Source organism: Cnephaeus nilssonii (genome assembly GCF_951640355.1).
Source record: "Cnephaeus nilssonii genome assembly, chromosome: 6".
Classification (NCBI taxonomy): Eukaryota; Metazoa; Chordata; class Mammalia; order Chiroptera; family Vespertilionidae; genus Cnephaeus; species Cnephaeus nilssonii.
In genome coordinates, this window is record NC_137077.1 from 91346895 (window position 1) to 91359228 (window position 12334).

At 40.8% G+C, this 12334-nt stretch overlaps 1 protein-coding gene across 6 annotated transcripts in view; it reads left to right on the forward strand.

The window, feature by feature from the left end:
- Nucleotides 1-12334, forward strand: part of ERC1 (ELKS/RAB6-interacting/CAST family member 1) — a 519277-nt gene that overhangs the window by 30077 nt on the left and 476866 nt on the right. For all 6 annotated transcript variants that reach the window (XM_079775049.1, XM_079775046.1, XM_079775048.1 and 3 more), the window contains exon 2: nucleotides 3036-3860. In XM_079775049.1, coding sequence (XP_079631175.1) covers nucleotides 3192-3860 — 669 coding nt within the window. In that variant the 5' untranslated portion in view covers nucleotides 3036-3191. The remainder of the gene's footprint in view (nucleotides 1-3035; nucleotides 3861-12334) is intronic.

Genomic DNA, 12334 nt, shown 5'->3' on the forward strand with positions numbered 1-12334 from the left:
GTGCTCATAGGCATATTTTCTGCATATGATTACTCTGTTGTATAAATTTTTAATTTCTTTTCTTAGAAGATGAGAGGCATTAGTCTGTTCTTGTTGAGCTTATGCTGTCTTCTTGGAATTAAGATTTAGCTACAGAATTTCCCATTTTAATTCATGTAAGAAGACCAGTTAATTTTTTTTAAAAAAATTGAAATCTTGACCATTGAGTAAGTTTTTAAATGATTTTCAGGTCAAAATCACATAGCAATGCATATAGAGAAGGAGTTTGTCAATTTATGGAACTTGGTTACAGTTAAAAATAAAGTTTATTAAAATTAAGGAAATTATAAAAAGGCTTCCATTGCCTGGCCAGTGTGGCTCAGTGGTTGAATATCGACTCATGAACCAAGAGGTAACTGGTTCGATTCCTGGTCAGGGCACATGCCCGGGTTGTGGGCTTGTTCCCCAGTGGTGGGTATGCAGGGGATAGCCAATTGATGTTGCTGTTTCTCTATCATCAGTGTTTCTGTCTTTCTATCCCTCTTTCTTCCTCTCTCTCTGAAAATCAATAAAAACATTTTTTTTTTAAAAAAAGGCTTTCATTATATTTGTCTTACATTGCATTTAGTTGCAGTTTTCATAAATGAATTTCAAGATTACTACCACCTTCTGAATGGACAATGAACTATCTTAGTGATTTTTACTGCATTTAATTTAACTTGTAGATTAAGCAAACATTTATTGCTTGCTTGATTTGAATTGGGCGTTGTGCAAGGTTTTGCAGATGAGACATTCCTTTGCCTTTAATGAAGCAATTAACTAATACATAGTAAGTACATTACAATTTAAAAAGCCCCTGGTTCCATAAGAGGAGCACTAAAATTAGACTGAGGGATTTAAGGGTCATGCAGGATTGTGACTATTAAACTTAATTTGGAAGAATGAGTGGTAAGTACTTACGTAGCCAGTTGATGGGGATGAGGATGGTCATGGAAGCAAGAGGGAGCATGGTATTTCATTAAAATTTAGGTACTTGATTATTGCTGTCATATGCAAAGAAGAGTAGTCCAGAAGTAACCTGCCTAGACAGAGGTAGGCAGAGCCCAAATCATGAGTAATCCTATATGCACAGCTGAGGAATTTAGATTCTTATTTTGGGAAGCCATCAAAGGATGTACACTGAATGGCCAGATTATTATGATCTCTGAATGCATAATAATCTGGCCACTCAGTGTATATCCTATATAATAAGAGGCTAATATGCAAATTGTCCCCTCCACCAGGACTTCAACCAACAGGTAGGCCGGCCAACCGCCCATGTCCCCTCCCCCTGGCCAGGCTGGCTGGACCCCACCCACGCACGAATTCATGCACTGGGCCTCTAATACACACACACACACACACACACACACACACACACACACACACACACACACGAGTGGCCAGATTATTGTTTTCAGAGATCATAATTGGCTACTCAGTGTATGTTGGTATGTGTGATTATGTCATATTTAAATTTTAGAGCAGTAGTTCTTAAACTTTTTAGTTCCAGCATCCCTTTACACACTTAAAAAATAATGAGGATGCTAAATAGCTTTTGTTTATCATATTAGAAAGTAAAACAAAATTTTAATACATAAGAGTACACAAGGACACATTCCATTAGCTATCAGTGGGATAATACCACATGTCCTGTACCTCTGGAAAATCCTTCTATACATTTGTGAGAATGTACAGTGAAAAAGGCAAATAATGTCATAGTATTATGAAAATAGTTTTTCATAATACTATGACATTAGTCAAAGAGTAACCTCATTGACATTAGTCAAATAGTAACCTCAAAATTTACTGGATTAAAAAAAACAAACGTCTCAATTTTTGTTGTTTTTGGTTAATCCTCACCCGAGGGTATTTTTTCCATTGATTTTTAGAAAGAGTGGAAGGGGGGCGGGGTGAGAGAGAGACACACACACACACAGACAGCGAGATACATTATTATGAGAGAGACATACTGACGGTTGCCTCCTGCACTCACCCCAGCCGATGCCTGTAACCCAGGTATGTGCCCTTGACTAGAAGTCAAACCTGAGACTCTTCAGTGCTCGGGATGATGTTAGTACCCAATGGGCATTATGCAATATCCTGTAAGTCCACATTATTTTCTCAATGAAGTGTACGAATAATCACACTAAGTGAGATGCATATAAAAAATAAGTAACCTTAGATCAGGTCAGGTTTTGTTCCTGAGTTAAAAAGAAAAAAACAAAACACTTTTCAGATATTTTGGATTTTTGGATTGCAAATAAAGGATCCTGGACCTGTAATTTATCTTGCTATTTAGGGGACATATTCCTTCTTTATTCTTTTATTTCAGGTTGTTTTGGTTATTCTTGTATCCCTACATTTCTATTTTACAGTCAACTTTAGAGTTATGTTAAGAATCTTGTAGAGATTTTCATTGGAATTTGAAGTAGTTGGGCAAAAACTGACCACATTTCCAGTGTTGGTGTTCTTATCCATGAGCATGGATATCTTTTCTTTTGTTCAGGTGTTGTTTCAGTAAAGTTTTGTAATTTAAAAAAAAAAAAGCATGCCTTTTTTTTGGTTAGATTTATATCAAAGTGTTTTTATGGTTGCTATTGTGAATGAACTTTTAAAAAATCACTTTCTCTGATTATTATTACTAATGTACAAGAAAGTATTGCTATTTATATATTGATCTTGTATCTGACAAACTTGGGTTTTATTATTAGTCCTAATAACTTTTCATTTTATAATCTTGGGTTTTCAGTTAGAAAATCATATCTTCAAACAGTTTCATCTTTTCCTTGGCACTTTTTCATTTGCTTGGTATGGTTTCAATATTCAGTTTTTGGGAAATGAAATATTTATAGAATGATGTTTACTATGAAATAAATTGTGCTGTAAACAAATTTTGAATGCATGAGTAAACAGAGGCTAGAAGGGAGAGCTTCCTCAAGTGGGGGTAATGAAGTGTTTCTTAGAGGGGAAATGGTTATTATTGGAGGATTGACTGTGTGATCTTCTCATTACAGATATGGTGTAAGATATTTCTTCAAGACTGGACAGCTGAGGACCTGTTATTTCTGATTTGCCTTAAGCAAACTTACGGCCATCGAGAAACCTCACGGAGTTCCATATTTTGCTCTCTGCTTTATACCTTTCCTGGTACATAAATTCATCTTGCAGTCATGTATGGAAGTGCTCGTTCAGTTGGGAAGGTGGAACCGAGCAACCAGAGCCCTGGGCGTTCACCTAGGCTTCCGCGTTCCCCTCGCTTGGGCCATCGTCGAACCAATAGCACAGGAGGGGGCTCTGGAAGCAGTGTTGGAGGTGGCAGCGGGAAAACCCTTTCAATGGAGAATATCCAGTCCTTAAATGCCGCCTATGCCACGTCTGGCCCTATGTACCTAAGTGATCATGAAAATGTGGGTTCAGAAACACCTAAAAGCACTATGACACTTGGCCGTTCTGGGGGACGTCTGCCTTACGGTGTTAGGATGACTGCTATGGGCAGTAGCCCTAATATAGCTAGCGGTGGGGTTGCTAGTGACACCATAGCATTTGGAGAGCATCACCTCCCTCCTGTGAGTATGGCATCTACTGTTCCTCACTCTCTTCGTCAGGCAAGAGATAACACAATCATGGATCTGCAGACACAGCTGAAGGAAGTATTAAGGGAAAATGATCTCTTGCGGAAGGATGTGGAAGTAAAGGAGAGCAAATTAAGTTCTTCAATGAATAGCATCAAGACCTTCTGGAGCCCAGAGCTGAAGAAAGAGCGAGCCCTCAGAAAAGATGAAGCTTCCAAAATCACTGTTTGGAAGGAACAGTATAGAGTTGTGCAGGAGGAAAACCAGGTTAGTTTTTTTCCGTATGTTTGCTTTTACTGTCTGAATTCATGCATATAAATGAAATGAACCATTTTTTTTTTTTCTTAGGTTTTTCCCTTTTTGGTACATTTATCTTGCTTATTATTATTATTATTTTAATTTAATAAATTTTTATTGTTCAGATTATTACAATTGTTTCTCCTTTTCCCCCCCATAGCTCCCCTCCACCTGGTTCCCACCCCACCCTCTGCCCTTACCTCCCCCCCCCACTGTCCTCATCCATAGGTGTATGATTTTTGTCCAGTCTCTTCCCGCACCCCCCACACCCCTTTCCCTCTCAGAATTATCAGTCCACTCCCTTTCTGTGCCCCTAATTCTATTATATTCACCAGTTTATTCTGTTCCTCAGATTTTTAATTCACTTGATTTTTAGATTCACTTGTTGATAGATATGTATTTGTTGTTCATAATTTTTATCTTTACTTTTTTCTTCTTCTTCCTCTTCTTAAAGAATACCTTTCAGCATTTCATATAATACTGGTTTGGTGGTGATGAACTCCTTTAGCTTTTTCTTTTCCGTGAAGCTCTTTATCTGACCTTCAATTCTGAATGATAACTTTGCTGGGTAGAGTAATCTTGGTTGTAGGTTCTTGCTATTCATCACTTGGAATATTTCTTGCCACTTCCGTCTGGCCTGCATAGTTTGTGTTGAAAAATCAGCTGACAATCGTATGGGTGCTCCCTTGTAGGTAATTACCGTATTTTCTGGCGTATAAGACGACTGGGCATATAGAAGATTTTCCTGGGTTAAAAAGTCGTCTTATACGCCGGAAAATACGGTAACTGTTTTTCTCTTGCTGCTTTTAAGATTCTCTCTTTGTCTTTTGCTCTTGGCATTTTAATTATGATGTGTCTTGGTGTGGTCCTCTTTGGATTCCTTTTGTTTGGGGTTCTGTGTGCTTCCTGGACTTGTAAGTCTATTTCTTTCACCACGTGGGGGAAGTTTTCTGCCATTATTTCTTCAAATAGGTTTTCAGTATCTTGCTCTCTCTCTTCTTCTGGCACACCAATAATTCTGATGTTGGTATGCTTGAAGTTGTCCCAGAGGCTTCTTACACTATCTTCAACTTTTTGGATTCTTTTTTCTTTTTGCTTTTCCGGTTGAGTGTTTTTTGCTTCTTTGTATTTCAAATCTTTGACTTGATTCTTGTGTTCCTCTAGTCTGCTGTTGGGTCTCTGTATAATATTTTTTATTTCAGTTAGTGTATGTTTAATTTCTAGTTGGTCCTTTTTCATATCCTCGAGGATCTCGCTAAATTTATCAGCCTTTTCTAGGAAATTCTTGAAAAACCTTATAACCGTGGTTTTGAACTCTATTATCGTTTGTTTTCCTCCATTTCTTTTGTTTGTGATCTGTTTCTTTGTCTCTGCATTTTCGTTGCTTCCCGGAGTTGGTAGGGTAGCTTTGTGTGCTAGGTGTCCTATAGGGCCCAGTGGGTCGGCCTCCACAGTTACCTGAGGTGGACACTCTTGTTGCACCCCTTTGTGGACTGTGTTTACAGCCTTGTTGTAGTTAAGTCTTGATGGTTGTTGGTATCACTGGGAGGAATTGACCTCCAAGCCAGTTGGCTGTGAGGGTCAGCTGTGTCTACGCCGGGAGAACTTCTGTGCTGAAGACACCCTTGAGACAAGACTTGCAAAATTGCAAAAGTCTCTGTGCTTAGCTTGGATGGGGTGGAGTCTCAGGGTTGAGCAGACAGTCTTGGCTTTTCGTCAGCCCTGCCCTATGAGGCCCCTGGGTCTCAGTGTCCCGTGGTAATCGCTGCAAGTACCTCTGAGGGAAAGCCACCCTTGAGTTTCGCCCGCTGCCAGACAGTCCAGTTTCTCCCCCAATGAATCTGGATTCCCAGATTCTCGCCTGGAACTGGAGTTCAGCGCAGTTGGGAGCTTCCGGTTCTCTCCAGCTAGAGAAAGCCAGCCGTGCACTCAGCAGTCAGTCCTCTCTGTGCGCACTTGCGCGTGTGCCTCCAGACCTCTGCCTTTCGCGGCTCTCCTGAGTTTCTGCCTGACAGTCCAGATTCCCCCGGTGAGAGCCTGGGTCCCCAGGGGCTCGCCCGGAACTGGGGTTCAGTGCAGTCGGGAGCTTCTGACTCCTTCCCGCTAGGGAAAGCCAGCAGCAACCTCAGCAGTCAGCCCTCTCTGTGTGCCTCCAGACCCCTACACTCCGCGGCTCCCCCGAGTCTTTGTGTGCCTTTCTCTCTACCTGATAGTCCAGACTCCCCCCATATGAGCCTGGGTCCACAGGGTCTCGCCCGGAACTGGGGTTCAGTGCAGTCGGAACTGGCGTTCAGTGCAGGTGGGAGCTTCCTTCTCCCTCCTGCCAGAGAAAGCCAGCCAGGCACTTAGCCGCCCTTCCTCTCTGCACGTGTGTCTCCGTACCTCAGCCCTTTGCAGCTCCTCTGATTCTCCGTGAGGTTTTCTCTTTCCTTCTAGTTGTAGAATTTCCACTCAGCCAGTTTTCCTGTGATTCTGGATGATGTCTGTCCTGTCTTTTAGTTGTAGTTTTGAAATTGTTGTGCGAGGCAGCAGTTTAGGTGCTTACCTATGCCGCCATCTTGGTTTCTCATTGATTATTATTTAATTTAGTATTTTCTATCCTCTGTTTCTTGGCTTTTCCCATGTTTGGTCCTTTGCCTTGATTATTTTTTATTTTTTTGGTTGTTACGTCCTCTTGGCAATAATGAGCAGTTCTTTTTGTGGACATTCATGATAGTTTAACTTAAGGATGCTTCTGTAATTTTTTTTTAGTTCTTTAACAAGTTTAAGTTGGAAGAAAGGCAACTTAGTATGATTGTGCTTCTAGAAAATAAATATAACAAGGTACAATTATGGGTTTTGCAGTTTAAGAGCTAAGTGCTATCTTAATCTATATCATCCCATATAATAAAGAAGTAATATGCAAATTGACCATCACTCTAACTCACAAGTGGTCACTCGCCCCCATGTGGTCAAAGATGGCTGCCCCTATGTGGACACAAGATGGCCACCACAAGATGGCCGGCAGGGGAGGGCAGTTGTGGGCGATCAGGCCTGCAGTGGAGGGCAGTTAGGGGTGACTGGGCTGGCAGAGGAGGGCAGTTGGGGGTGACCAGGCCTGCAGGGGAGGACAGTTGGGGGGGGGGGGACCCAGGCCTGCAGGGGAGGGCATTTGGGATGGACAAGGCCTGCAGGGGAGGGCAGTTGGGGTGGACCAGGCCAGCAGGGGAGGGCAGTTGGGGGCAACCAGATTGTCAGGGGAGGGCAGTTAGGGGCGACCAGGCTGGCAAGGGAGGGCAGTTAGGGGTGACCGGGCCAGCAGGGAAGGGCAGTTGGGGCGACCAGGCCGGCAGGGGAGGGCAGTTGGGGGCAATCGGGCCTGCAGTGGAGGGCAGTTAGGCGTCGATCAGGCTGGCAGGGGAGTGGTTGGGGGTGATCAGGCTGGCAGACAGAAGTGGTTAGGGGCAATCAGGCCAGCAGGCAGGTGAGCGGTTGGGAGCCAGCAGTCCTGGATTGCATCTCTCTGATGATAAGTGATGTTGAAAACTTTTCCATATGTCTCTTGGCCATTTGTATGTCTGCTATGGGTAAGTGTCTATTTAGCTCTTCTGCCCATTTTTTGATTGGATTGTTTTCCTTTTGTTGATTTGTTTGAGTATTTTATATATATTGAATATTAACCCCTTATCAAATGTATCATTGGCAAATATGTTCTCCCATACAGTGGGTTCCCTTTTCATTTTGATGCTGTTTTCTTTTGCTGTACAGAAGCTTTTTATTGGTTTCTGAGAGGAAAGGAGAGGGAGAGAGATAAACATCAATGATGAGAGAGAATCATTTATAGGCTGCCTCCTGCATGCCCCCTACTGGGGATCGAGCCCATAACTTGGGCATGTGCCTTTTACTAGAATGGAAACTGGGACCCTTCAGTCCACAGGCTGATGCTCTACCACTGAGCCAAACCAGCTAGGGGTGTGCAGAAGCTTTTTATTTTGATGTAGTCCCATTTGTTTATTTTTTTTCTTGCATTAGGCATTGTATCAGTGAAAATTTTGCTCCATGAAATGTCTCATATTTTGCTGCCTATGTTTTCTTCAAGGATTTTTATGGTTTCACAAATTACATTTAAATCTTTTATCCATTTTGAGTTTATTCTTGTGTATGGTGTAAGTTGGTGGTCTAATTTCATTTTTTTACATGTAGCAGTCCAATTATCCCAACACCGTTTATTATAGAGATTGTCTTTACTCCATTGTATGCTCCTGTCTCCTTTGTCAGATATTAATTGAGCATAATGGCTTGGTTTGATTTCTGGGGTTTCTATACTGTTCCATTGATCTATATGCCTTTTCTTGTGCCAGTACCAGGCTGTTTTGATTATGGTGGCTTTGTAGTATAACTTGAAATCTAGTATTGTGATTCCTCCAACTGTGTTCTTTCTCAAGATTTCTGCAGCTATTTTGGGGTCTGTTTTGGTTCCATATAATTTTTGGAGTGTTTGTTCTAGGTCTCTGAAATATGCTATTGGTATTTTAATAGGGATTACATTGAATCTGTAGATTGCCTTGGGTAGTATGGACATTTTAATGATATTGATTCTACCAATCCATGAACATGGTATATTCTCCCACTTGTTTATATCTTCCTCTGTCTCTTTTTTCAACACCCTATAGTTTTCTTAGTACAAGTCTTTTACTTCCTTGCTTAAGTATACTCCTATTTTGTTTTTTTGTTACAATGGTAAATGGGATTGTTTTGTTGTTTCTATTTCTGAGAGTTCATTATTGTTGTATAAGAATGCCAATGATTTCTGGATGTTAATTTTGAATCCTGCTATATTACCAAAATCCTTTATTAAATCTAGTTGTGTTTTAGTGGAGTCCTTGGGGTTTTCTGTGTACAGTATCATGTCATCTGCGAATAATGACATTTTACTTCTTCCTTTCCAATTTGGATGTCTTTTATGTTTTCTTCTTGTCTGATCACTGTTGTTAGTACCTCCAGTACTATCTGAATATAAAAAAGGCTAATATGCTAAGTGTCCGACCGGCCACTGTGACGCACACTGACCACCAGGGGGCAGATGCTCAATGCAGGAGCTGCTGTGACGCACACTGGCCATTTACAGAGAAATGGCACTGTGGACATTGCGCCCACAAAGCAACACTCGGCTTCCCCTAAGTGGGACACAGGCCACCCCACCATCCCGGAACGACAGCCCACCAAATCACAGCTGACGCTGCTGAGACCCATGGCGCAAAATGTGGCCCACAGTCCAGCCCAGCCTGGAAATGGTCGCTGTAGGCGCCAGGCAATGACGTCCTGTAGCAACTGCCAGCTTCCTTTCCCTGCGACTAGCCTCCTTGGAGTTTCTTTAGCCCAGGAACACAACTTGCTTTATAGCCAGGTGCAAACATTTTACAGTTCAACCAAATGTCTGTGAAGCGTTTTCACATGCCTTATCTCATTTGATCCTCACAGAAGTCCTAGAGTAGGTAGATAGGAGACTTGGTAGAATCTTACTTTCTTTTCATTAGCAAAACAATGGAGATTTAGAGAGTTTAGAAACTTGACACTACTAAAAAGAAGTAAGAAATGGTGGATCTTGAAAATGACTTCAGGTTTTCTCACTGCGTAGAATATAGTCAAACACTGTTATAGTTAAATATTTTACCCTTTGTTCTCCCTGCGTGATCTGCAATAATAATCTGCTTCGTGTTGATATTTACTGCTGTGTTGCTGACAATTACCTGAAAGAGAAGTTGAGGTGCTTCACTGGGCTGGGAAAAGTTTAGCTAAATCAGAAAGCAGATCTAATTAAGCAAGTTTATATATATAAAAGGCAAAATTGACTCGCACATGCGTGATACATATAAAGCTCTCGCTGGCACCAGTCGCATGCATGTGTTTCGATCTGTCATTGTCAATCGTGAATTTGGTTGACACTTCTATTTTTTTATTTTATTTTATTTTTACTTTTATTTTCTTTCTTGATTTAGGTATTACATATGTGTCCTTATCCCCACATAGCCCCTCCACCCCCCCACTCATGCCCTCACCCCCCTGGTGTCTGTGTCCATTGGTTAGGCTTATATACATGCATACAAGTCCTTTGGTTGATCTCTCCCCCTTACCCCCACCCTCCTTTACCCTCCCTCTGAGGTTTGACGGTCTGATCGTTGCTTCTCTGTCTCTGGATCTGTTTTTGTTAATCAGTTTATGTTGTTAATTATATTCCACAAATGAGTGAGATCATGTGATACTTATCTTTCTCTGACTTATTTTGCTTAGCATAATGCTCTCCAGGTCCATCTATGCTGTTGCAAATGGTAGGAGTTCCTTCCTTTTTACAGCAGCATAGTATTCCATTGTGTAGATGTACCACAGTTTTTTAATTCACTCATCTGCTGGTGGGCACTTAGGCTGTTTCCAAATCTTAGCTATTGTAAATAGTGTTGCTATGAACATGGAGGTGCATATATACTTTCTGATTGGTGTTTCTAGTTTCTTGGGATATATTCCTAGAAGTGGGATAACTGGGTCAAATGGGAATTCCATTTTTAGCTTTATGAGGAAACTCCATACCATTCTCCACAGTGGCCACACCAGTCTGCATTCCCACCAGCAGTGCAGGAGGGTTCCTTTTTCTTTGCATCCTCGCCAGCACTTGTCATTTGTTGATTTGTTGATGATAGCCATTCTGACAGGTGTGAGATGGTACCGCATTGTTGTTTTGATTTGCATCTCTGGGATGATTAGTGACTTTGAGCATGTCCTCTTTCGAAAAGTATCTATTTAGGTCTGTTGCCCATTTTTTGATTGGGTTGTTTATCTTCCTTTTGTTAAGTTGTATGAATTCCCCATAAATGTTGGAGATTAAACCCTTATCAGAGATAACATTTGCAAATATATTCTCCCATGCAGTGGGCTTTCTTGTTGTTTTGTTGATGGTTTCTTTTGCTGTGCAGAAGCTTTTTATTGTGATGTTTTCCCATTTGTTTATTTTCTCTTTAGTTTCCATTACCATAGGAGGTGTATTGGTGAAGATATTGCTTCGGCATATGTCTGAGATTTTGCTGCCTGTAGATTCCTCTAAGATTTTTATGGTTTCCTGTCTTATGTTTAAGTCCTTTATCCATTTTGAGTTTATTTTTGTGTATGGTGTAAGTTGGTGGTCTCGTTTCATTTTTTTGCATGTATCTGTCCATTTTTCCCAACACCATTTATTGAAGAGACTGTCTTGACTCCATTGTATGCTCTTGTCTCTTTTGTCAAATATTAATTGATCATAGTGGATTGGGTTGATTTCTGGGTTCTCTATTCTATTCCATTAGTCTGTATGTGAATTTTTGAAGAGTTCATTCTAGGTCTGTGAAATATGCCGTTGGTATTTTAATGGGGAGTGCATTGAATTTATAGCTTGCTTTGGGTAGTATGGATATTTTAATGATGTTGATTCTACCAATCCGTGAACACAGTATGTTCTTCCATCTGTTTATGTCTTCCTCTGTCTCTTTTTTCAGTGTCCTGTAGTTTTCTGAGTACAGGTCTTTTACCTCCTTAGTTAAGTTTATTCCTAGGTATCTTAATTTTTTTGGTGCAATGGTAAATGCGATTGTTTTTTTAATCTCTCTTTCTGTAAGTTCACTATTGGTGTATAAAAATGCCTTAGATTTCTTGGCGTTAATTTTGTATCCTGCTACATTGCCGAATTCATTTATTAGGTTTAGTAGTTTTTTGATGAAGTCTTTAGGGTTTCCTACGTACAGTATCATGTCATCTGCGAATAAGGACAGTTTTATGTCTTCTTTTCTAGTTTGGATACCTTTTATTTCTTCTTGTGTAATTGCTATAGCTAGCACTTCCAGTACTATGTCAAACACGAGTGGTGAAAGTAGGCATCCCTGTCTTGTTCCTGTTCTTAGGGGAAATGATTTTAGTTTTGCCCATTGAGTATGATGTTGGCTGTAGGCTTGTCATATAGGGCTTTTATTATGTTGAGGTATGATCCTTCTATTCCCACTTTGCTGAGGGTTTTTATCAAGAAAGGGTGTAGGCTTTTGTCAAATGCTTTTTCTGCATCAATTGATAAGACTTTGTGATTTTTATCTCTCAATTTGTTTATATGATGTATCACGTTTATTGGTTTGCGGATATTGTACTATCCTTGCATCCCCAGGATAAATCTTACTTGGTCATGGTGTATGATCTTTCTGATATACTGCTGGATCCGATTTGCTAGAATTTTGGCATCTATGTTCATGAGGGATATTGGCCTGTAGTTCTCTTTCTTTGTGTTCTTTATCTGGTTTTGGTATTAGGGTAATGCTGGCTTCATAGAATGAGCTTGGAAGTGTGCTTTCCTCTTGAATTTTTTGGAATAGCCTGAGGTTTTAGTTCTTCTTTGAATGTTTGCTAAAACTCCCCTGTGAAGCCATCTGCCCCCGGCCTTTTGTTTGCTGGAA